The sequence below is a fragment of the Onychomys torridus genome, chromosome 1, assembly GCF_903995425.1.
Source record: "Onychomys torridus chromosome 1, mOncTor1.1, whole genome shotgun sequence".
NCBI classification, from domain to species: Eukaryota; Metazoa; Chordata; class Mammalia; order Rodentia; family Cricetidae; genus Onychomys; species Onychomys torridus.
Window position 1 is genome coordinate 159244441 of NC_050443.1, and position 25563 is coordinate 159270003.

At 41.0% G+C, this 25563-nt stretch overlaps 1 protein-coding gene across 1 annotated transcript in view; it reads left to right on the plus strand.

Moving 5' to 3' along the window:
• Nucleotides 1-25563, plus strand: part of Cc2d2b (coiled-coil and C2 domain containing 2B) — a 93290-nt gene that overhangs the window by 59147 nt on the left and 8580 nt on the right. Inside the window, exons 22-31 of the mRNA XM_036181934.1 lie at nucleotides 1466-1562; nucleotides 2510-2619; nucleotides 6409-6505; nucleotides 13150-13248; nucleotides 16188-16370; nucleotides 16539-16736; nucleotides 17998-18087; nucleotides 21647-21760; nucleotides 23934-24068; nucleotides 24401-24523. Coding sequence (XP_036037827.1) covers nucleotides 1466-1562; nucleotides 2510-2619; nucleotides 6409-6505; nucleotides 13150-13248; nucleotides 16188-16370; nucleotides 16539-16736; nucleotides 17998-18087; nucleotides 21647-21760; nucleotides 23934-24068; nucleotides 24401-24523 — 1246 coding nt within the window. The remainder of the gene's footprint in view (nucleotides 1-1465; nucleotides 1563-2509; nucleotides 2620-6408; nucleotides 6506-13149; nucleotides 13249-16187; nucleotides 16371-16538; nucleotides 16737-17997; nucleotides 18088-21646; nucleotides 21761-23933; nucleotides 24069-24400; nucleotides 24524-25563) is intronic.

Sequence of the window (25563 nt, forward strand, 5' to 3'; positions counted from 1 at the left end):
AATGCTGTGGGTGTAATGTCTACCACACACACACACACACACACACACACACACACACACACACACACACATACATAAAAATCACATGCATTAAATGAATAAGCTTTCAACCCCTCATTTGGATAGTCAAACCTTTTCTCGATGTCACATAGTAAAAGTTTCTGTAGTAGCTCAGAGGTAGAGTGTTTGCATAACGTGCTCAAAGCCCTGGCCCAAAACAAACTGCCCAAACCAAACAAATACTTTTCAGGGGTATGAGACTCCCAAAGTAACCTTAGTGTATGCCTTAGAGGGACTCGCCACCTGAGCATCTTCCATGTCACCAAGTGAATTCTTCTTGTTCCTGTTCCCTACTGTGAGTTTTTGAAGTTTCTGCTATCAACCATTTCATTCACTGTCATAGCAGTGTGCCCTCAGTGTCAGAATCAGAAAGATGGGAAAAGTTGATGAGACACGCATTTTGTTTCAGGAAGTCTTCAAATGTGGAAAGGTTTGTGTAGTCAGAGTCAGTACAACTACAGCCTGTTCTGCTTAGGGCCTGTAGGTAACTCTACCAAAGTGGGATTTCACCTATCTTTCCTGTATGCACCAAGTACATTTTATTTATATTTCTTAGGACCAAAATAGACATTACCTACCAAAAGCTGGTCAAATGCTGGCCTTGTGAATATTGAGTACCAATTTCATTAAATGTATCCTGGATATTTAGGGTCAAGGATGATTGATAAATATGAATATCACTACCCAAATGTCCTAGGAATAGCAGGTATTTCCTCTTCCATGTTTACCATATATGTTGTCTGCTTGCTTTTTTTATTTTTCAGCTTAGTACAACTCATGGATTCTATCTATGAAAAACAGACATTTTTCTTACTGGCTGTTAATTTATATTTAAAACCTTTTAGAGGTTTTACTTTGTTTTACTAACTACAGCCTTATTCCTTGACACAGCTAATTATTTTCACAACCAATGCACATCTTAATGGCTGTTAGTGAAGAAAGGACATAAAATGTCTGTCATTTTCTATAGCCATCATCCTGTAGAAGAAAATATTCTAACACCAAAAGAGAGTAGGAAGGCTATATTCCCCAAATATGACTTAGCTCACTGTTCCCTTGGTGCTGAAAACCAGTGATCATGTTACCACAGACTAGATCAAGCTTGTACTTCAGTGGTTAGGAACCACTCCACCAGAGCAGTGATGATTGCTAACGTGATAAGACCAAAAAGAAAAGAAAAAAACAACACAAAAAACCCTCTCTAAGATCCAGAGTAATCCTCATGCTTACCAACACTAATATTTTTTGTTTTGTTTTGATTTTTGAGACAGGGTTTCTCTGTGTACCCCTGGCTGACCTGGAACTCCCTGTAGACCAGGCTGGCCTCCAACTCACAGAGATCGGCCTGCCTCTGCCTGACCAACACTAATGTTAAAACTGTGTCTCGGTGTTGTTTTTCCTGAAGAACTTTGGATACGCCTACTTACTTGAGGTCATCCATGTCTCACCGCAGACATCAAGAAGCAATCAAATTCGTAGCCTCGAATGACTTCTTAAATGAGGTACTTAACATCTTATAAAGTTCAGTACTGGCTGATTGCTCTCAGTTGCACCTGGGTCTCAACTAGTCTCTTTATATCTACAATACTCACATTTCAGGTATTTTCCTTTAACAAAATAAAGGTATTATTTATTAATGAAATTTGTATTATCTCATTCTCTCCTCTCAGGCCCTGTAGAACAAGGCATAAGCTCCTGACTCACACACAGAATCTTTGATAGTCTAGATCTTCTTCTGCTGGCCATTCTCATGTCTGTCCACTGCACAGCCATGTTGTCTTGGTTTCCAGTAGTTGTTCCCTTGGCTGGGAATGGCCTCCCCCGATCTCCATGGGCTTAGCCAGATAAGCATAGCAATGTTTTAAAGCCTGAGCTCAATCAGGATTTTTTTTTTTTGTGATGTTCATCTGGTCCTCACCCCAGAAATACACCCATACCCTTTCCTGAAACCCACAGCTGCAAGCTGATTCTCTTGCTGGATTGCTCACATTTCATGGTACTTATTTGCTTGTCTGTTTTTTTTTTCCCCCTGGAAAGCTTTAAAATCTTTAAGAAAAAATTCTATGTGCCTTTGGATCTTTGAAGAGTGCCTGACATAAAATAAGACCAATAGATGTTCATTAAATTAATGACTAAACAAGGACACCAGTTGCCAAATAATCAATATCTCTCTCTCTCTCTCTTTCTCTCTCTCTCTCTCTCTCTTTCTCTCTCGTTTTGTTTTTCCAGACAAGATTTCTCTGTATAGCTTTGTGCCTTTCCTGGAACTCACTCTGTAGCCCAGGCTGGCCTTGTACTCACAGAGATCTGCCTGGCTCTGCCTCCCGGGTGCTGGGATTAAAGGCATGCGCCACCACTGCCCAGCCACCAAATAATCTCTTAACTTTTTGCTTTTCTCCATCATGTAAGATATTACAAAAATCCAGTCAGTGTTTACTCTGCATTTCAGGCTACTGTGCACCCTTTCATAGAAGTTTCTTTTCAACATACCATATATCAAACCAATACTGCGAGTGGATTTCATCCATGCTGGAACGAAGAAATCAAAGTAGATTTTATGTAAGTTGTAGTCCATTTTCCTACAGTTTTTAGTCAGAGTAATTCTGTGGTGTGGAAGCATGTTCATGTATGCTTGAGTGAGTGTGTGGATAGAGGTAGGTACCATCCACCTTATTCTTGGGAGAGGGTGTTGTGTGAGGCTTTTTCTAGGGAGGCACAAACAAATGTCTGATCATCCCAGATAGGGAAACAATGACAGATAGGGACCAAAGAAATAATTCTACAAAAATCCAACTTGGCAAACCAATGAGTGTATTGTAGCTACCAACATGAGTACAGGTGAGGGCTTACTTACAGAAGCATGGATGACTCAAAGGCAGCTGCATCACTAGGAAACACACCCCAGCCTGGATGCCAGATCAAGAAAACAGAAGTCCTAGAGTGCTCTGCAGAACTTTCAGGCAGTTTGATGGGCCAGAGTCTGCTCTTCTCAGCAGTCCTTACTGCTTATGTAACTTCAGAGATGGGACTTGTGAATCTAATATGTTTCAGGGACTTTCTGAAATTTGTGAGTTGTTTACTTCGTGAGTCTTAAGCAGCCTCCCTCTGGTATAAAAATGTTTCAGTTTCAAGGATATCATTATAGAACACAGGGTATCTCACTGTCCTATTATTCACCAGCCCTTATCAGTGAATTGATACTGTTCATAGAAAGGTGGAGGGGGCTGGGCTTGAAGAAGTGGGTTTCTCTCTTGAGCTATGTGAAGAGACATCAAGACCCAGAAACTGCATAGGTTCTGTATTCCCAGCTTCCAGAACTGTAAGAGAACAGTCTGTTCTTTACAAGTTACCTTGTCTCAGGTATTCTACAATTGCAGCATTAAATAGACTGACAGTTTCATCCCTTTATTTGAACTTCTATATAATCTGTTGAGTGAAAACACTATGATTACTTAATCCTTTTTTGTCTTTACACCCCCGTACTTATTTTTTTGCCTTTGCAAACAGCACTGTTCTGTACATTCCTGCACTTATCTTCTGAAGCACATGGTTTTGAGTTAGTGACTCTCAATTTTTGTGCATTATAGTCCCCTAGACAGCTTCTTCTTCTAGGCCAGGCTGGCCTCGAACTCACAGAGATTCACCTGGCTCTGCCTCCGAGTGCTGGGATTAAAGGTGTGCACCACCACCACCACCACCACCACCACCACCACCACCACCACCATCACCATCACCACCACCACCCGGCTAAAATGTGTAGCCCAGGCTGGCCTCCAACTTGTGATCTTCCTGCCTCTGCCTCCTTCAGCAAATCCTACCGGTGTGCACCACCACAACTGGCTAGACAGCTTCTTAAACATCGATGTCTGGGCCCACCTTCTTAGTTTCTAAGTTTGTAGGTTTAGGGCATGGCCCAGTAATCCCACATCTATCAAGATTATACAACATGTATGTGCTTAATCACCAGTGTATTTCCTTCCTTTAAAGCTTGTAGTGATTTATATTAATGTTTTAGACTACTTACATTTTGTCAAGAATGAGTAAAACCACATTACTCAAAAGACTCCTACATGTAAAAGGCATTTTAATTAAAAGTTAAAAAGATTTAAACTCCCAGAAGAAATATGAACCTATGTTTCTGCTTGCTTCAAAGAAGAAAAAATGAATTTGGGCTCAAATAATCTCATAACTAAGTTTGTTTAGAAGCAGCCCACACAGGACCCAATAAAAATAGGTTAAACTCCATGTCTGCTTTCTCTGATATCTCTGTGTTTTACTGCTGGGCACATGTTTACTGTTTACTTCATGATCAAGCGTCCATAGCTGCTAAACACATAAACATTTTTCAAATAACATAATTTTATTTCAGATAATAATATTTTATTCAATTTTGGGAAAATTGAATTTTTATTCCTACATGTAAGATCATTTTCTTTTTAAAGATTTATTTATTTATTATGTACACTGAGGAGGGTGCCATATCTCATTACAGATGGTTGTGAGCCACCATGTGGGTGTTGGGAATTGAACTCAGGACCTCTGGAAGAGCAGTCAGATTAAAAACTATATGCAGGACCATAGAGTGCTTCAGTATTTGCAGTCTAATTGAGGTTCTGGGTTCAGTTCCTTGATTTGAAAAAAAAAAGCCTACATGCAAATATAACATATAGTGCCAGCACATAAAGAGTAATTAGTGAGCTCACTTTGGAGGAGGAACTGCAGCAAAATTTGAGGTGAATTTGAATATACTATATAATATTAGGTGATGCGAAGGACTTGGTAATTTAAGGTATACCAAATGGGCAAATTGAAAAGTGTCTTGAAGTGATTCTTGCCCTTCATTGTGCTAGTAGAGTACTGTAAAGATACATGTCCTCCCCTGCCTTGGCTTAGGCAATCCTACCATGGAATGAAACCCCAGAGGAACAAAGTAGGAGAATTAGTTTATTTTATTTCTTGGAAATATTAGAAGTATTCAATTTTAAATTGTCAAGGAACTCAACCAGTGTTTTTCGGTGGTTACTACTGCACCTATTATCAGAAAAGTATGGGTATTATTGGAGATTTGTTGAAGTAGTACTTGCTTCATTAAAAAAAAAAAGAAAGAAAGAAAAAGCTTTAACAATGTCAGTAGTAGTAGCAATTATATGGTAAAAAGTGAAAATATTATCAGGCAAGGGCTAGACTGCTTGCCACTCAGAAGCCAATAGTTGGAACCTCAGGGTTGTGGACATCCTGGGATGGGTAAGCTGTCATCCTCAAAGCTCCATTGTAGCTAGAGAGTTTTCTCTCCAGGTCCCACCAAGCCCCGGCAGTCTGACAGGCCACTTATAAAATAAACACACAGATGCTTATATTATTTAAACTGTTTGGCCTAATGGCTTGGGCTTCTTGCTATCTACTTCTTCTATCTTAAATTAACCCATTTTTATTAGTCTGTAAGTTGCCACGTGGCTCATGGCTTACCAGTACCTTACATCTCGCTTGTCATGGCAGCAGCTGGCAGTGTCTCTCCGCCTCAGTCTTCCACTTCCCAGAATTCTCTTCTCTGCTTGTCCTGCCTATACTTCCTGCCTGGCTACTGGCCAATCAGTGTGTTATTTATTAACCAATCAGAGCAACACATTTGACATACAGAACATCCCACAGCACTCTATCTTGGGGACAGAGGTACAAAGGGCTCTTAAAGGTGGGGAAAGGAGTAGAGTAAGACCAGGAGCAGGAAGGCTACATGCTGGGCAGAGCCATCATCAACTAGGGCAAGCATTTCTTTTTTATCTGCTGCCAGGACATCTCAGTTGACCTGGACCTCCTGGAACTAACTCCAGAATTTTCTTCAGTGAGGCATACTACTTTTCTACAAGTTAAATCCCACAGCAGTGCCCATGTTTTGTGTTAGTTGTTGCACAGAGATAGACTAAAGAAGGGTAGTACACACTCTGGTGTAATGTGTTGATCACTAGCTGGTCTGGGAATTGTAACTCCAAAGATGGACTGTCTGGAGTCTTGGTCATTTCAATGAGTCTTCTCTTTAAGATTCACAGTGCCAAGCATTGTCTTTCTCTGCCTGGCTCATTTCAGTTAACATGATCTCCAGCTGGGCCCATGTTGTCTATTTTTATTTTCATCTTAAGAGAAATATAAGGTATATTATAATACATACATTAGTTCTAATGAATAGTAGAAGCTAGGCTTCAAGGCATATAGCTTTTTGCAAGTTTAAACTTTACAAAGGAAAAGATCATAGGCAATTTATTATACTTTATCAATTATGTGCTTAGAAAATAAGTGGATTTTGAAAAAAAAAAAAAAACCTTAAACATTCAAATGTGCTTTTCTTGTTTTCAGATCACCAGGACATGATTACAGCTTCTCTAGTTTATCGAAAATAAAAGATAATATACATATCAATGTTTTTGATGAAGTGGTAATTGAAAAACATGAGGTAATATAGGAAAATGTCTGGCTAATGTTGAAATAATTATGAGGTCAAACTGAATGAGATCTTGGAACATATTTGTGAACTTATTTTGTTGTCTGAGACAGGGGCTCATTGTGCTGCCTAGGCTGGCCTGAAGTCACTATGTGTTCCTGGCTGGTCTTGAACTTGTAGCAGTGCTATTATGAGTATATGCCACCATATGTAATTTGCTTTTAATGTGATATATGTAATATTTTCTTAAAAGGGTTTGAATCAATGTGCATAAGTCAGACACATGACAAACCACTCTAAATATAACTAATCATAGCACCTATAAGGAAAAGGATGGTGACCAGGCCAGGACTTGGGAGAAGCAGATGCTTATGACTTCAACATTACATTTAAATATGAGCTTTTTAGTAGTAAATACAGAAAGATTGGCAGAAAACTTTAGATATTTTTTATTTTCTGATCAAAGAAAACATACCACTCCACATAAGACACCAAGTTATTTTAGGACCAGAATTTTGTTATGTGAAAAGTCTTAACCCAAAGCCTAGCACTATAACAAGCTGTGTAATAAGTGTTAGTTTCCTTCCTGTTAGCTTGACATGAAAAACATAAAGATGTGTTTCCACCATAGCTGCTGTCTCTGGGTAGGCAAGTTAAAAGCTTTCATATAAATGTCTTTAAAATCATTGGAACAGTTACTGGGGATAAGGTCCACCCTGCTCACTGCCTGAGAGCTAGTATTCAGGAGATGGGAGATGGTAGAAAACAATCAGGATTACTCAAGAGCCTTCCTCACCTCAGAGTTCATTCTTGAGGCAGGTGTGCAGAGGGTTATCAGGAAGGAAAGCATACATAGAAGCACTCTTCTGGGGACAACACCCTGAAGAGCTTGCCCTGTTATCACAGTTTGTTGAAAGGATAGATGATTTTGTCTGGGGAAATGGAGGCTATAGGTCAGAGAGGATGGATGAGACCTTGCAGTGTGGAGCTCAGGATTGGATCATCAGAAAAAAATCTTAGCAGTAATGTCTTTAAGCCGGCTTTCCAAGAGTGAACAAACATTCACATTAAAACTTTAAATGAATTCTTAATAAAGGCTGAGGGTAAGGTCTTAAATGGCCATTTGTTGATGGCTTACATCTAAGGATTTATGCTGAGTACTTTTCTGATTCTGTCTCAGGGACTGGTTTGACAAATGGGAATAAGTTGATTGACATTGAACTCTTATAACTGTTTTGCATTGTTATGGGTTCAGTCTACATGTGTCATGTGTTAAGATGTGCTTGGGACAATGTTGGCACTCTATTTACAAGAGGAAACTGTCCATGCTGGTGTTTCTTCGTGGACTGCATTGTAGGTAACTGTAGACGAAACATTCCATTTTCCCATAAAAGACTAAAACAAGCGACAAGATAAGCATCCATTTGAAAGACAATTTGGGTTTATTATTGATCACTATTCTGTTCACAAATGCCTCTTTTCCTCTTTTCTCCTATGTTTTTTCTTCCTATTATCAAATCTTTCTTACTCCCCATGAATCTCCCCTTGTTATACATCTCACAGACACATCACAGATTTTCAACACTAGAGATGGCAGAGCTATTGTGGACCTCATTTGGAGCTGGGCTGGGAACTCCAGGCTCAAAGCTTGGGTTAACTAAAGCTATAACACAAACATGATAGCCACAGAAAGAACTTAAATGAATCCAGTCTTCAGACCATGGTTTAAATACTTAGAAAAGGAAATTGAGATGGGTGTGTGTATGGAGAGAGTTCAGGGGAGAGGAGAAGGACTGAAGGATGAGAAGAAAGGATTCTTCTGAAAGATTTCACGTCATTAGTATATCATTATCAGTAGCCTTCTAATCTTTAATATTATACTCTTAGCCACTTATCATTCCTGACTTTATCCAAGTGCTTCTATTTTTTTCTTCTGATTTTATCGTTTTTTTAAAGATTTCTTCTGTTTTTTAAAAAGATTTATGTTACTATGTATTTATATGTCAATGGGCTTTTATGTGCATGTGTATGCAGAGGCCAGAGAGATGTCAGATCCCCTGGAGCTGGAGTTAGTTACTAGTGGTTGTAAGCTATAGTTAAAGTTTTCCTGCCTGGCCCACAGTCAGGACAAATCTCTCTCACCTACCAGGCCCATAGACGCTCAGAACCAACCAAGTAAACACATAGAGACTTATATTGTTTACAAACTGTATGGCCGTGGCAGGCTTCTTGTTATCTACTTCTTCTATCTTAAATTAACCCATTTCTATTAATCTATACTTTGCCACATGACTCGTGGCTTACCATTACCTTACATCCTTCTTGCCATGGCGGCGGCTGGCAGTGTCTCCGTCCCAGCCTTTCATCTCCCAGAATTCTCTTTTCTCTTGTCCCGCCTATACTTCCTGCCTGGCCACTGGCCAATCAGAATTTTATTTACACAGAGCGATATCCACAGCACTTCCCCTTTTCTTTTTTTTTAAGGAAGGTTTTAACTTTTACATAGTAACATTACATATAACAAAACAATTATCAAGCAAGAATTACAGTTACAATATTAAAAAAGATATCCTATCTATCTTATATTTGTGAGTCCATGGTTTTATATCTAATTTATCTTTTATCATAACTGAGAAAATTATAACTATCTAGTCTTCAGCCACATCAAAGACCTCAGAAGGATATAATATTACCTGAGAACCAGGAGAAGGATGCACGCAACTTTCGGAATCTTACAGGGTAAACAGAGACAGCTGGCAGTCTGGACAGTCACCTAATGTTCCTTTATAAAGTTGGGGCATTTGTCTTCAGCCCACAGGGCCAAAGTCTCTTGGTCATTTTTTTCAGTGTCTTGTGGAATGTCTGGCATTTTCCTCTGTGAAGCAGGAACCTGAGGATCATTTTGTCAAGCAAAGTTCAGTGGTCACCTTTCTATGGGTCCTGCATGTCCAGTTGATCAAATAGTCCAGGCAAGAACAGTTTCTTGCCCAAAGGGCTATTTTTGCCAAGGTGAAGATACACTCCATATGAAGTGTCTTCAATGCCCATCTTCCTCTCTGAAGTAAAACGGTGCTGCCAGGAGCAGACATGTCTCACTGTCCAGAAAGTCTAAATTTTAAAAATATTTTAAATGTCATATTCTGAAGGTCATTGAAGTATTTGAAGATTACCTATCTATCTAAAATATCTCTGTGTATACCTAGAAGACTTAACTAACATGGCTATGAGTATGATTATCATAGATGATTAATTATTAATCTATTTTAATTATCCATTACAATTTAAAATGAGCTATACAAACATAATACCTTAAACAAGTGTAGAAATATACACACAGTATAACAAAATGAACTTTAAGTTTGTATCAATAGAGTAAAATCTATACCAATGTAAAACATTTTAAACAAGTTGTTGCTCTTTAGAAGTTCCTTAATCTACCCTTTCATCCTATTATATCTATATCATATCCCCTTTTCTTCTTTAGAAAGAGATCGCATTTATAATCAACCTGTTTTAAATAAAAATATTGTTGTTTTTATGTCCCACACCAGAGGGCTCTTCTGATTTGGGACACAAAAATCTCTTAACTTTTTTTTTTTTTTTTTTTTTTAGCAATATGTCTGGGTTTAGAGAAGGAGTGAGCCAATTCCATTTCCAAAGCCAGCTTGATAATTTTGGGAAATTGGGTGTTTCTCTTACTATTTCCTGCTGGAGGGGGACGCTGTATCTTATGGGGAAACAAAGAAAATTTTAGGATTATGGAGTAGTCCATGAGGGTAAACCTCTGAGCCAGTTGCCTTGAAACCATTCTGGATGTTGGATCATCTAGGCTGTGGTGTCATTGGAGACCTTTCAGGTGGTCTTGGCTGATCCAACCTGATGTATCTTAATCTGGAACAAATCCACAGCCTCTGGCTTTCTGTGGAAACAAAAGCAGAGACTTTTCCAAAGCAACATATCCTTATATCCAAATTTTGAAGTCAAGGTGTCTTTAAAGTTTACATATTTGTTTAACTCAACAGCTTTTACAATCAAATCTTTTTCTTTTTCTTTCTTTCTTTCTTTTTTTTTTTTTTTTTGTATGTGGAGCTGAGGATTGAACCCAGGGCCTTGCGCTCTACCACTGAGCTAAATCCCCAACCCCTCTCAAATCTTTTTCTGCAGTGAAAAATCCCAAAGACAACACAAGCCAGATTCTCTGTGTAATATCCATCTTTGTAAGATTGAAACGCCTCTGTGGCTTCTGGCTCTGCCCACCTCAGCTTCCCAACATGGCGGTGGTACAGTTTACCGCCAGCTCTGGGTCTGGAGCCACGTGTACCACCAACTATCAGAAGCAGTTCCATCAAAGCAGCGCATAGCCCAGAAACCCTTTTTTTTTTTTTTTAACTAGGAAAGGCTAAATCCACCATGCAGCAGAGTAAAGTGCTGCTTGTGGACTCCTCATTCCCGCCACACTGCAGGTCAGATGCGCGCCAGGAACCCGCCATAGTAGCTCAAACCAGCAGGCTGCCACTAACTTGAGAGAGACAACTAGGAAGCTGCTTTTGCTCTGTTTTAGAATCTTTTTTTCTCAGGTTTTAGGCGGAAACTCTTGCCAACACATTGGGTGCCATTTGTAGTTAGATTTTTCCTGCCTGGCCCATAGTCAGGACAAATCTCTCTCATCCGCCAGGCCCATAGATGCTCAGACCCAATCAAGTAAACACACAGAAACTTACATTGTTTAGAAAGTGTATGGCCGTGGCAGGCTTCTTGTTATCTACTTCTTCTATCTTAAATTAACTCATTTCTATAAATCTATACTTTGCCACATGACTCGTGGCTTACCATTACCTTACATCCTTCTTGCCATGGCGGCGGCTGGCAGTGTCTCCGCCCCAGCCTTTCACCTCCCAGAATTCTCTTCTCTCTTGTCCCGCCTATACTTCCTGCCTGGCCACTGGCCAATCAGAATTTTATTTACACAGAGTGATATCCACAGCAGTAAGCAGCCAGATGTGGGTGCTGGGATCTGAACTCAGGTCCCCTGGAAGAGCAGCAAGTGCTTTTGACTACCGAGCCATCTCACTAGCCCCTTGTATCTGTTTTTTTAAGACAAGATCTTAAAATGTTGTTCAGACTGTCCTAAAACTCACAGATTCTTCTACCTTAGTTCCCCAAAGGGAGGGAGTACAGGTGTTCTTTGAGATCAGGGAGCTGTGAAATAAGGGGTTGGGCTTAGTCAGCTATAGCAGATTCTAGTCACAAGGCGTCCTTGGGCAAGTTGCTTCAGCAAAGCCTGACAGTAATTACAAATAAGTCCAGAGGACCTAAGAGCCAGGACATTTTTATAATGAAAATGTGGGTTAGGACAGCATAAGTCATTCACCATGAACTTACACTTAGACAAGGGTGGGGAAAAGCCAAGACAGGAGGATAGTCCCTAATGAGAGAGACTGGCTTCTGCTTGCGTTGTCAGCAGGATGTACAGCACGTGGTGTTGATGGGATAGAGCGACAACTCAGGCCTTGGTTCTGTTCAGCTGTGTTTGGTTAACTGATTAACGTCCCTGTTTTTCCTTATACTCTGATCCTTGGGCGAAAATTTAGAACTTCACGGAACTTCTACCAGATTTCTCAATCTTTTTTGAGAAAATTATTTGAAGTTTTATACTTATTCTGTGTTTTCTGTTTCATTTATTTCTCCTTGAAGTTTTATTACATTCTCCTAGTGTCCTTGTGACCGTGACTTCTGAATTTATTTGGGCAAAAGTGTTCATTATCTGTTTGTTTATTTGTTTGTTTGATCTCTGACTCAACCCTAAGTAATAGAACCATTCTAAAACTATGCCTTCATCTTCAGACTATCTTGGACTGCATTTACCTACTATTTTAATTTGCATTCTTTCAGTGTATTTTTTATTATGTATTCTTCCTTAGTCCACAGTTTTTGTATATTATGTTTCTACATTTTCAAATGTTTGAGAGGTTTCAATGTGAACTTTCAGTTTTAAATTTTAATTGCATCATTTAGTTGTGTGAGCAATTATATCATTTATTTCCTTGTTTCCAGTTTTGTGGAGCCACTGGTCATGATCTATGGCAGCCCTTTAACACACCCTAATAAAAAGAGAAGGCCCCCAATGGGCAAGCTAGGTTACAAAGAAACCACATCTAAGACAAAAAAGGGGGGGGGCGGTATTTTGATTTGCAAGGATTGTGTGTTGAAATGTTAGCATTTGAAAGAGTTCAACTACCTCTTTGAGAATCTGCCTCCTCCTGACCCACCCTACCAGACAAAACAGACTCCCAAACTGGTCATCTTAAAAATCAAATTCTTATCTGGGTGTAGTGGTTCAGGGCTATACTCCCAGCACATGGGAGGTAAAGATGGGAAGTTCAAGGTCAGTCTCAACTACATACCTGGGTTCATGGAGGGATCTTGCCTCAAAGGAATAAGACAAAGTGAAAGAGAAGAACACCCAATGAAATAGGCATGCAAACTGCACCCAAATACACACACACACACACACACACACACACACACACACACACACACACTGGGGGGGCAGGGGAACAAAAAAGAAAAGTTTGTTAAAGCTACCCATGAGTTTGTAGAAGTATCCATCTTATGGAACCGTTTTTTGTGAGTTTAACTTAAATGTGCTCTAACAGGACCACTGTCTCAAGAGCTGCAGTGCTCACTCTTACACACAGAAGAACTGGCTGGGCTCCATCAGCTTCCCTTTCTCAGCCCTTCTGCAACAGTCTGAGGTAACAGAAAAGTTCTTTGCTAATTATTCCAAGATTTGTTTCTGCCCAATAAAAGCACTTTCTGATGTTTTTGAGTCAGAGTCTGTGACTGACAAGGTTATTAAAATGACCCTATATTACCAAGTTGTGAGGTTTAGAGTACTTACAGATTACAGAATGTAAACCCCTTGCATTTTTGTTTCTTTCTCCTTCTTCTTCTCCTTCCTCTTCTTCTTCTTCTTCTTCTTCTTCTTCTTCTTCTTCTTTTTTATGGTTTTTTGAGACAGGGTTTCTCTGTGTAGCTTTGGATCCTTTCCTGGAGCTCACTCTGTAGACCAGGGTGGCCTCAAACTCACAAAGATCTGCCTGCCTCTGCCTCCTAAATGCTGGGATTAAAGGCGTGTGCCACCAACACCCGGCTAACTTCTTGCATTTTTAAAATGTTTACTGAGACAGAGGGGGAAAAAAAAGTTAGTCAGAAGACATAAAGCAAAATTCGTATTTGCTATAAAGGCCTTTCTAAGGCCAGACCCAGGTGCCAAGAATTTCGTCTCACCAGTCTTGTTTATCAGTTATACCAGGTTGATGATGAGCTCTGGGCTCTGCAAGACCCTTGGAGGCTCCACGGTTTAGGTTAGGTTTAGCAGTTGAACCTAACATGACCAGCAAGTGTGAAACTCCAGTCTAGGCTCCCCTTTAGGCTCAGTTACGTCCTTACTGAAAGATCTTAAGCAAGGTACCTGATATCCCAGGTGCGATGCCAGACACCAAGGATTTGAAGAGTCAGAAGTGAATTTTCTGCCTTAAGTTCATTGTCTGGGGTGGGAGGGGATTAACATATGATGCAGTGTGGCATGCTGTAGTGTTTCTGTGGTGGTATGGGATGGAGGGATTAACATTTTGGTGCAGTGGTATGCTGTAGTGTTTCAGTGGTATATGGGATGGATCTTGTGAGTGTAAAGAGTAACAGGCCCTCCCTCTGCCTGGGCCACTGGGGCAATGGAGGTGTAGGATCAGAGGAGAAGAATGTTTCAGTAACTTGTTTGGTTTTGTTGTGGGATATTTGTACGCTGTGTAAAGATATATTGCTGTAACTGGTTTAATAAAAAGCTGAATGGCCAATAGCTAGGCAGGAGGTATAGGCAGACTTCCAGGCAGAGAGAGGAAGTAGGAGGCGATAATTGAGGTGCGGAGGAGACACTAATGAGACATGGAGGGAGTTGGACATACACAATGAAAGAAAGGTGAAAAGCTACACGGTAAAACGTAGATTAATAAAAGCAGGTTAATTTGTTATAAGAGCTAGTGGAACAAGCCTAAGCTAAGGCCGAGCTTTCATAAATAATAATAAGTCTCTATGTCATTATTTGTGAGCTGGCGGCCCAAGGAAAGGTCTGATTACATTTTTTTTCTTTTTTGTTTGACTTGCTGAAGTAAATATTTCAACGAATTTCACAAGCACTTTAGGGCATTTGAGTGAAAATTAATCACATGTACATTACTTAGGATTTGATTAGGGCAGGTACAACAGAAAACCAGCCATGGCTGATGTAAGTCAGGGGTCTACTCACCTCCCCAGTAAAGAAGTCCAGACGCCAGGGGCAGCTGCTCAGGGATGTTTTCAAGAACGCAAGCTATCCTGTCCTTCTGCTCCACTACCCTCTTTATGTGTTCTTTATCCTCAGTTGCAAACAGTTCATCACAACTCCAGCTTCATAGCGGTGTTACGACCCGAGGCAGGGAGGAAGAGACAGCCACTCCCCGGGTCAGGGAAGGAGTTCCCCAGCCATCCAGACTTCTGCTTGCATTTTATTTATGTGACCACAGCCATTCTGTTATGGTACCAACAGAAACTGTTGGCTTTTTTTTTTTTTTTTTTTTAAGAAAGAGATCACAGATAATAGCTGGAAGATAGAAAGATGCTATGGGCAATCACACGAAGCCATGATGGAACATATTACTGATAGAGATCCAAGAGGTCAGAGGCACAGGGCTTCCTATAGTTGTGAAATTCTTTAGTTATCCCTCAGCCTTGAACCAGGCTGTATGATGGATTAAGAAGTGTAGGTTTCAAAGATGAGCACATCTGGATTATAATCCTGGCTCCACCATTAGTTCTGTGATCTTTCACAAATTATAACAACTCTCCAAACCTCAAATTTAATACTTAATAAAGATAGGGGTGGTAGCTGCCTCACTGAATAAAACAGCCTTCACCAGCACATGGCACAGGGCCTTGCACATAATAAGGGCTCGGTAAGCCTCAGCTGCTGCTGCCACGGTGATTCATGGCCCCCTCTTCCAACTTTCTCACTTACACGTTCATGATCCCTGTTTCCATAAGCCTTACTCAGGGCTGTTTTTTTCTGCAGTTACATCCTCTCCCCCCACCCCACCCCACCTCGCCACACACACACTCCAGACTCAAATGCAGAATGTAACATGATCTTCCAGCTCATCTTCTTTGAGCCTAAATTAGATTTTCTTGTTTTAAGGTTTGTTTTACTTTAGATTCTGTATATGTGTGTGGGTATGTGCTCGTGAGTCCAGATGTGGTCATCAAATCCCCTGGAGCTGGAGTTATAGGCTGTTGTGAGCCCCCTGACATAAGCACTGGGAACCCCACTAGAGTCCTTTGGAAGAGCAGCACATACTCTTAATTACTGAGCCATCACTCCAGCCCCTTAAGTTACATTTTCTAAGAGTTTTTATCACTGTGGTGTGGTAACCTGCTTCTTTGGTTCACCCTTTTCTTACTTTCTCCTCTTTGCATAATACATATCGGTCAGGGATCCAAGGTGTCAAGAGTGCCCATTGATCACCCCAGAGAGCCTGATTATTCCCCAGCAGGAGCTGTCCCAGTAAGCCAAGTCTCTCCTGGGGAGAAGACTGATGTGGGATATAGGTTTGGCTGATGTTGATTCTAATCACATGTTCTTTCTAATCACGTGTTCTTTCAGATTAGCGGGACATTTCAAGTGAACATTCCACCTACTTTGCTTGGGTACACCTGGAGTAACACTTACGTCCCTCCTAGAGAAGACTTCAGTGGGCAGAACCCAAAAGAATGCACCTTCCTGAATATTTTTGCTACAATTGAACCTCAGCTATCATATATCACGTTCAATCCGAAACTAGATGAAGTAGGTTTCACACTGAATTATTCTGAAACAAATCATCAAAAAAGTGTAAACTATTTTTTAAAGACCAGTAGTAATTTCAAAGTTATCAGAAGTATAACAGTTTTTTCTCTTCTCCCCTAAGGAGGAAGGGAGCAGCACAGTGTTGAACTATTTTAAATCTGATTCTAGTTTTCAGATCAAACAGACATTTTGCAAAGAGCACAGACTTTTACCAAGAACTGTAAGGCCATGTTTCCCAACCGAAGAGTTGTGACCACTGTTTTTAATGGTGAAGGGATGCAGGTCTTTGTCACAAGGTACATCAAGGCATTGAATCCACCACAGCAACTTCTGGATATATTTCTTCATGACTCGAATGCAACCCTTGTGAGTGACATTTTTTTCTTTCAGTTATTGTTTTCAGCAGTTTCATCAAGATAATGGAGCATGTGTGAAGAATCAGGTGTATCTTTTATTTGGGGATCAATCTAGGTGATTTGTTCTCTTCAGACAATTTATGTTATTCATGAATTACAAAGCTCTCTTAACAGGAGCTAAAAATCAAAGTCTGGATTTAGGTTGCTTTTTACTGTTTTGGGAATATTCCTTTACACTATGTGAATATATGTCTCTGTGATTGGTTTAATAAAGAAGCTGACTGGCTGACAGCTAGACAGGATAAGGTTAGGAGGGAGAACCAGACTAAGGATGCTGGGAAGAAGGAGGGTGGAGTCTCTGAAGTCACAAGCAGACACAGAGAGAAGCAAGATGGACATGCTGTACTGAGAAAAGGTACCAAGCCATGTGGCAAAACGCAAATTAAAACATGAGTTAATTGAAAATGTAAGAGTTAGCTGGTAACAAGCCTGAGCTATTGGCCGAGAATTTATAATTAATATTAAGTCTCCATGTCTGTTATTTGGGAACTGGTGGGTGGGAAAGAAAAGTCCACCTACAGCTGTACTCTGCTTTTCTGTTGTGGTTTCTTCATGCTGCTTGGTCTAACGCCCACTGCCCTGGAGAGAACAATATTCTTGTGTGTTTGTGGAGTATTGTGGGGTATGTGACTTAACCACATGAAGTCATCAGTGCAAAAAGGCACAGCTGGGCATAAACGGCGCCTGTCACACATCACTTCCAATGTTAAACCATTTTCTGTGTTGTCATCCTTCCTCCTTTCTTACCTTTGAGTCTTAGTCTGCCACATTCTAGTGGGGAGGGGAATCCTCAGTGTGACTTCTGTTGTGGAGGAAGCAGGCCACATCTGTCTCCTGTCACAGCAGCTTAATGAAAGTTTATAAGAAAAGGAATTCGGAAAGAGTTTGAAGCAAAAGCAACTCAAGCCTCTGCTGCTTCACACCTTTTTAAAATGTTGACCTGTTGATGCAGTGTTATAGTATTTTAAATTCTAACAATTTATTACAATAAAACAAAGCACCTAGCAAGTGCTCTCTGGGTCGGGCCATTTGGGCACAATCCCCAGAGACTCTCGTAGCATAGCTTTGTGAGTCTGAACAAGTTATCCCATCACTCTGAGCTTGTCCCTCAGTCCCCGAGAGGCCTGTAGTGTGCTCTGAGAGAGAATGCTCACAAAGCCCTGTGCTGGACAATGAACATACTCAGTGACTGTCAGTTACTGTTATTCCAGGACCGCATTGCTCGATTTGTATCTTTGATTCCTTTTACGACAGAAACATTGGATGAAAATGATGGTTTTGACATATGGATGACATCAGAGGTAACAAATGACACTTATAGTCATTTTAAATGTATAATATTTCTCATTTGTCTTTCCTCTTAAAGTAGTACTTCTTATCTGGTGTTCTGCCTTGTGAGCTGCGAAAATATTTGATAACTTGTGTATACTTTCCGAACTCCCTAATAATTTATGGAAATAAATCATTAAGATGATTTGTTTTCAAAATTCAAAGTAATTTCTCATGAATATTTTTATTTCATGGGAATTTTAGCAGTGCAGTATTATGACATCCTCCAGAGAGCAGTGGATTGTCTCAGTGGAAATGGCCAGACTGATATCTACAGCAAGCATGTCATTTCCCAAAAGTGTTGCCGGTCCCCTTCTCTGGAAGGGGAGCTCCTGTAACTGTGCTCTTCCTTAGCATCCATTTCTGGTTCTTTGCAGATAGATTGCAAAGTGGAGTACAGGACCCATGCAGTATTTGACACATACTTAATACTATCTGGAATTTACATTTAACTGGGATTCTGTAATTTTTTTCCAAACCTGGAAACCCTAATTTTAGTATTTCTTCCATCCTACCTTAGCTTTTATTGAGTTGCTTTTAAATTGACCCCATACTCAAACTGTATAAACATCTGTCTCAGTGATGATCTCTTTGAAGCAGAGGGACACTTGGTTTTTATTTCTTTTCACATTTAAATTTAGCAAACATCCAATACATATTTTTCAATTGGATAATACAAATATAAAAAAGATCATAAGAGAGAGCTGGGTATGGTGTTATTTGCTTTAATCCCAGCACCTAGGAGGCAGAGTACAGCCTGGTCTACATAGTGAGTTCCAAGACAGACCAATGTAAATGTAGTAAGACTATAACAAAATTAATTAATTAATTAATTATTTTAAAAAGGGAGAGAGGGAAACTTTGATCTGAAGCTGACAGTTCTGCTGGCACTTACCTAGATTTCTTGAAGGGGCTGGATGTGGGCTGAAACAGACTAGGACGTACAGAACTAACTTAATACTTGGCTTCCCTGCCTTCCACTAAGTGGGACTAAAGTGTACATATGCAGATGGTTTTGCTCCAGGATACAACAACTGGTAGTAGGTTTTCTGTACCTCAATGGCAGGTTTCTCCCCTGATACAGTAAGCTTGATCAAGCTGAATTGAAAACAACAACAGCAAACAAACAAACAAAAAGCAGGTTTATTTTGAGCAAAGCAACTCCTAAGTGAGTCCTCCAGCCCCCAGAGATCTAGGTGGGGAAGAAACAGGAGAAATCACATGCCCAAACTAAAGGAGGGAGCTTAAATACCCTGTAGGCAAGGGGTGATGATGTGTCCTCCATAAGCTGGGCTTGTGCCCAAGTATGGTATGCTTTTAGGCAGGGTTTGGGGCCACTTGCAACTTCAAGGGAGGAGTTGCAGGTGGCCACCAAGAAGGCAGAACTGAACTTTTGGAGCCTTTTCAGCCTCTGAGAGGGTGAGGCTTGGAGAGGGAGGGATGGGGCTTTCCAGATCAAGTAGAAGTGAGCTGGAGGTTCCAACCGAACAACTGGAACCTGGCAGAAATCAGAATGCTGTTACTTAGTCTAGACTCCTTTGAGACTATCTAATCAAAACATGTTCAAGGGTACTATGGTCCTGTTGAGCATTAAAGAAGCTGAGCTGAAAACAAGCATTCAGTCATACCCTGAGCACCACCTCCCGGCCCCAACAGTGAATGTAAGGTATTACTACATGCTGGAGATTCCTCTTGGCTAATGTTTCTCCTTACTGTCTCTCCTACCCTGTCCTCTAGCGTCAGATGCAGCCAATACACATTGGTGTGGTTGTATCTCTTGTTATGCTTCTGTAAGATGTTTCCATGCTAGTGAATAAACATTTGATGCCAGAAGCCTGCCAGCATCCTCATCCCACCCCATCTGCCTGGCCCTCTCTGGGTCTGTAATGATCTGGAAAGTATGTGTGCCGTCTGCATGTTATCACTGCTACTCAACGAAAGATTGCTACTGGGTCTGAGGGTGCACAGTAAAGAAACTGCCTATATGACCACCCCATGATATGGCCAAGGTTTTTATTGTAGATATGAGAGAAAACAGCCAGAGCCATCTGAAGCAGTTCAGGACAGAGAGAAAAGGAAGTAAACTGAACATTGCCAGAAGTCTGGACATAGCCAGGGCTGTCTGCAAGAGAGGGGAGAATAGCAGGACATAGTAAGAGAGAGGATAGTGAAAATGAGAGAGAGAGAGAGAGAGAGAGAGAGAGAGAGAGGATAGTAAGAGATAGAGAGAGAATAAGTACATAGGAGAGAGAATAGTGGGAACAGCAGGTTATAAGAAGGATGAATAGCTGAGGGAAGGGAAGTTTGACAGCTGGAGGGAGTTTAGGGTGAGGAGGAGGTGAGAAGGGCTAGGATGCTAGTGTGCACTTTGTAATGTGTGACAGGTACTTGTGATACTGAGGGAACCTGGGAGCCAGCATGTGCTCTGACATAGCGGTAGGTGCCACACGTAGCCATATGTCCCTTTTGCCAGAGGTAAGAGAAATGGCTTTTTTAGCAAAAGGGAACAGAGTTCACAAATGCCCGAAGAACGTGGGCTTTTCTCTACACACCAGGAATCCTGCTCTACTCCAGTTTGAGCTCATTTCTGGATATTTGGACAGCTCGAGAGACCTAACAGTTAGCTATCATTTGAACATTTAAGCCACATCTTTAGATTTTTTTTTCAACAAAAGCCAGAAATCCGAAGTTTTACACAAAATTTTCCTTTTAAAAACATTATAGGGACTGAGCCAAGGCATGGTGGCACACGCCTTTAATCCCAGCACTCTGGAGGCAGAGAGAGGCAGATCTCTGTGAGTTCAAGGCCATCCTGGTCCATGTAGCAAGTTCTAGGATGGCCAGAACTACCCAGAGAAGCCCTGTCTCAAAAAATAAAATAAACTGTAGGGACCAAAGCTCCTAATGATGATGAGTCTTAGCCAGTGGCTGACTTCCCTGCAACCCACTCCTTGCTATACAGGCTTACCTGGCAACCTGCATTTGATCTCTTACCTGTAGCTCAGTGCTCAGCTCTTTAGGGTATGGAAGTTTCTATTATGCCTCTTGATTGGGCATCATCTAACTCATATTTCTTCCTTTCTTTGAGTCAAATACCATACTGGTAAAGGACAGACTGTAGCTTCGGGGCCCCAAATATTGCCTTTCCCCAGATCTGTGTGACTCCTTATCAGATACACTTCCTTGGAAGCTCAGGACAGTATACTATTGTTCTGAACAAAAGTGCCTCCCTTTGGCTATAAATTGTCTGGCCACTCTGTGTAATATTCACATTAATTGTCCCTTCATCAGAGCGGCCTGGTGCTCCAAGTTACTGTTCTTCTCTTCTTCTGCCTCACTGAAGCCAGAGTGTTAGGTTGTGTGTTCATATTAGCAGCTGGTAAAGTCAGGACACTAAGACTGTAGGGAGTGTAGGGCTCTAAACGTGTTGCTTACTCTACTTGACTTTCTCTTTCCTTTCTCCTCCTCTTCTTCCTTCTTCTCCACCTCTTAACTGTATTGCATTATTCTTGTTCCTCCTCTCTTGCCCAGTGCTGCATTAGTTTGGCTATTGGAAATAAGGAAGAGCACGCCATACTTCTCTGTAATTTCTTCCTGTACTTTGGAAAGAAGGCATTGGTGCTCCTGGGGACCTCAGTCCTAGAGGTAGGTGCTGAGAAAATGTGAACAAAACTAAACCAGATTAAGCTGCGTATTTGATAGACATTCAGTGACCTAGAGAGTCTCAGGGGCAAACATTTGTGACTTGAGGATAATGGTAGTTCACCAAAATTTCTGCAGTGCAAAGAATAGCTTTTTTTTTATCCTTGTAAAACAGTGCAGCTTGATAAGGCCACTGGAGCTATTAAATTACATCATTCAGCAGCAGCTGTTTATGGCACCTGTGCAATGCATGGGATCGAGGTTATGCAGTATCAGCGCATGGAGCTGTCCTCATCCACCACCATCATTCTGGGTTTCAGATACATTGGAAGGCCTTGAACAAACACAACAATCGTGTCTGCCAGGATTTAACGTTACAAAAACGGATGAGAAATACATCCTTACTGATGGGAAACATTTTACAACTCGATTTATATACGTGTGAATATATCCCTCCAGAAGCTGTCCTTTTTAGCTTCTTCGAGCCCTGCATGGATATCTGTCCACATGCCAACATTTCTAGTCTTAGGTCTTTTTGTTGTTGTTTTGTTACTATGTCTTATTTCCCGGCATTCCTTGCCATCACTCAGTACTTACCAAATTTGTTAGGGCCCATTTGATCCCCTGCTGTAGTTGGGAACGCCACTAGGTGGCAGTAAACACACAACTAGGTCTCAATAAATAGATTTATTTGTATCCACCAAGGAGCGCCATAGGAGGCCAGTTTCACCTTAATTTTGTGGTTGGGGTGAAGCCCCTTCTTCACTATGGAGAAGCATAGTGAAGAACAAGAGCTCTGGGCCAGAGACTAGGGACACAGAGCAGTGTTGAGACTGGCTGGGTTGGGGACAAGGGTTAATACCCAGCAGCTGCACTTGGGTCTGAGCTCAGCTTTGTTTACCTCTCAGATCCTAACCTCTGCCCAGAAGCGCAATCCTGCCTCTCATAGTCACTGTAGTCCCTTAAATTCTGATTTCTCATTAAAGAGGGGCAAAATAAATGTTCCCACCTCACAGAATTGAGAGTGAATTGAAAAGAAAATCAGTGTGAGTCTTAGCCTAAACAATAAATGTTAAATTTATCATTACTTGAATTATTTATTTTTCACTAAGAAAGTGTCAACACTAAAAAGAAACGTGTAGAGCAAAATAATAATTTTGGAAAAACCTCACAATTGTATTTATAATTGAGGAGGCACATGGCACAGCACACTTGTGATGGTCATAGGAAAACTTTCTCTCCCACCTTCACACAGGCTCCTGGGGTCAGGCCAGCAGGCTGTTTGTTACCTGCTCAGGCACCTCACTGGCCCCATAACCAATCCTTAGTATCTTTTCTAAATAGATATTTATTATTATTATTATTATTATTATTGTTGTTGTTGTTGTTGTTATTATTATTATTATTATTATTATTTTGGGGGGGCAGCATGCCAAGGTGCGCACGGGAGGTTAGAGAACTCTGTGGGGCTGTCCTTGCACTTTTACATGAGTCCCCAGGAAGGATCAGGTTGCTAGCCTTGCATGGCAAGTGTCTTTACCCATGGAGCCAGCTCCCCAGCCCTGGGCTTCCTAGTCATTAGACTGCCTTACTGTATCCTTCAGCTTCTAATTCCAAGTCCTGCTCTCGGTTTTAATTTAGTGGATTTTAAACTCCTTTAATGATTCCCTGCTAGCCTTAGGCCAGTTTATCTCCCGTACTCTGCCTAGTGTTCAGTCTCCAAGGATATTCTAACCAAGTGAGACCCCACAGCTCGTTTGTGTGAACTAGACAAAAGTGAGCCTGTCACAAAATGCTTTAGAACTGTCCTTTAGAGAGTCGTCAGAGCATATTGATTTTGTCAGAGTAACATATTTTATTGCCATCAGTGTACCCTACAGAACCTCCAATGGTGGCACTGGGTCACAGGATCTCTTGTTTTAAATCCTCATACTACCTGGGTCTCAGGATTTCTGGAACTTTCTAGATTTGGGGGGGGGTTGTTTTTTCAGAGGTTTTTTTTTGTTTGTTTGTTTTATTTTGTTTTTGCTGCTAGGTTGTTTTTCCTTTAAAAAAAAAAAAAAGAAGCAAAATTTTTTAAACCCCCCCCCAAAGAAAACTTTCAAAGCTCAGAATAATTATATAGAAGGTAGTCAACAAATACAGCAAATATGACTGAATGCTTTTCCCTATGCAGGGGCATGTGGCTTATGTATTAACCCAAGAAACTGGAGAGTCTTTGCTTTGGAATCCATCAACGGGGCAGTGTCATAAGCAGTTTGACCCATTTTGCCCCTTGCAAAGTGTGGACTGTTTGTTCAATGATCGAAATGTAAGTATATGAAGGAAATATTTTGAGTTATTTCTTCACATCATCCTGAGCACGCATTAGAATCACCCAGGAACTTTGAAGTGGTGTTACTCAGAAGTCTGTGGTGTCAGGGATCAGGGATCTACCCTTAGAGCCAGTCGGTAGAGCTTCCAACAGTGGCACTACCAGGCTAATGCTGCCCGTGCAGCGCCCTAGAATCAGCTCCTCCCTCAGGCCTCCCTTGGCTTTGGCCACTTTGTTGAGTACCAGGCTGTAATATTTTGTGCCATTCTTACCCACCATGGGTCATGTGTTTCCGTGGGCTTACTGACTTTTTGTTAATGTTTTTATAGGTCTGGTTTAATATTCAACAAAATAACACACCAATGGCTGTACATTTTGACTATTCAAAAGAAAGCTTCTGGAAACAGTTGCTGCCAAAAGACTTTCAGGGGACAAAAGCCCTAAGTGTACAGGTAAATACTCTTTCAAGTATGTCTGCGTACATGTTAGCATTGCTGCTAATCTTTGTTAGTTGTGGCAGCCCCTGGTTGTTGAATTCCTCAGCATTGTTCACCCCAAAATGAATCTCCTCTGCCATCCAAATCACATTTGGGCTGATTTGACCCCGTTCCTGTATCTGCAGAAAAAAAGAATTTGAAGAAAAAAAAGTGTAATGTTGAGTGTTATTTAGATCGTATAACCTTTTCCCCATCATAAATATAACATGTAATGTTGAACATGGCATAGTAGGTTTTTACGTCTGGTGAGGATCAAGTATAAAAATGATAAATAAGAGTGCTTCTCTGAACTACAAACCATAGGAGTTGTCTTGCAGAATGGAAACAGGACAGGGATAGTACCGTGAGTGGGGCTGAAGCAAGGATGGCAACAAGGTCTAAAATCCCTTCAGCAGCAAGAGGGAGCTGGAGCATGCAGTCCTTCTGAAGCCAGGGATATGATGGAGCTCTCCTTCGCCTATTTTGAAATAAGGTGGGAAGAAAAAGCCCTGGTGTTCAGGAGGCAGGAGACCAGAACTGACCCAGGATCTAAATGTTGTGGCCAGCACATCTGTGCTGTGCTCAGCAGTACTTTCTGCATGGAGGGCTAAGGAGAGGCAGAGTGAAGGCAATTACAAAGTCCACAAACTAGAGAAAGGGAGGGGGCAGTGAGGAGGAAAGAGGAGGAAAGGAATAGATTAACAGGCAAAAGACAATTCACAGAATGCACAGCCTCACTTATAGTGGGGGAAATATAACTTGAGGAAAAAGATGTGTGATCGACCAAGTGTTAATGAAAATCAGAGAAATGGGGGAGGTGTAAACTGGCTGATAATGTGATAAAGCTGAACGTGCTCAACTTGTGATCCACCAATTAAAGCCTCTAGCTGTGTGCCCTAGAGAACATGCACACGGAGGAAACCACAGTGGTCAGCAGAGAACCAAATGGCATGGATGAACAGAATGGAATAGCGAGGAATTAGAAACAGTTCACAATTAGAAAAATGATCTGTGAG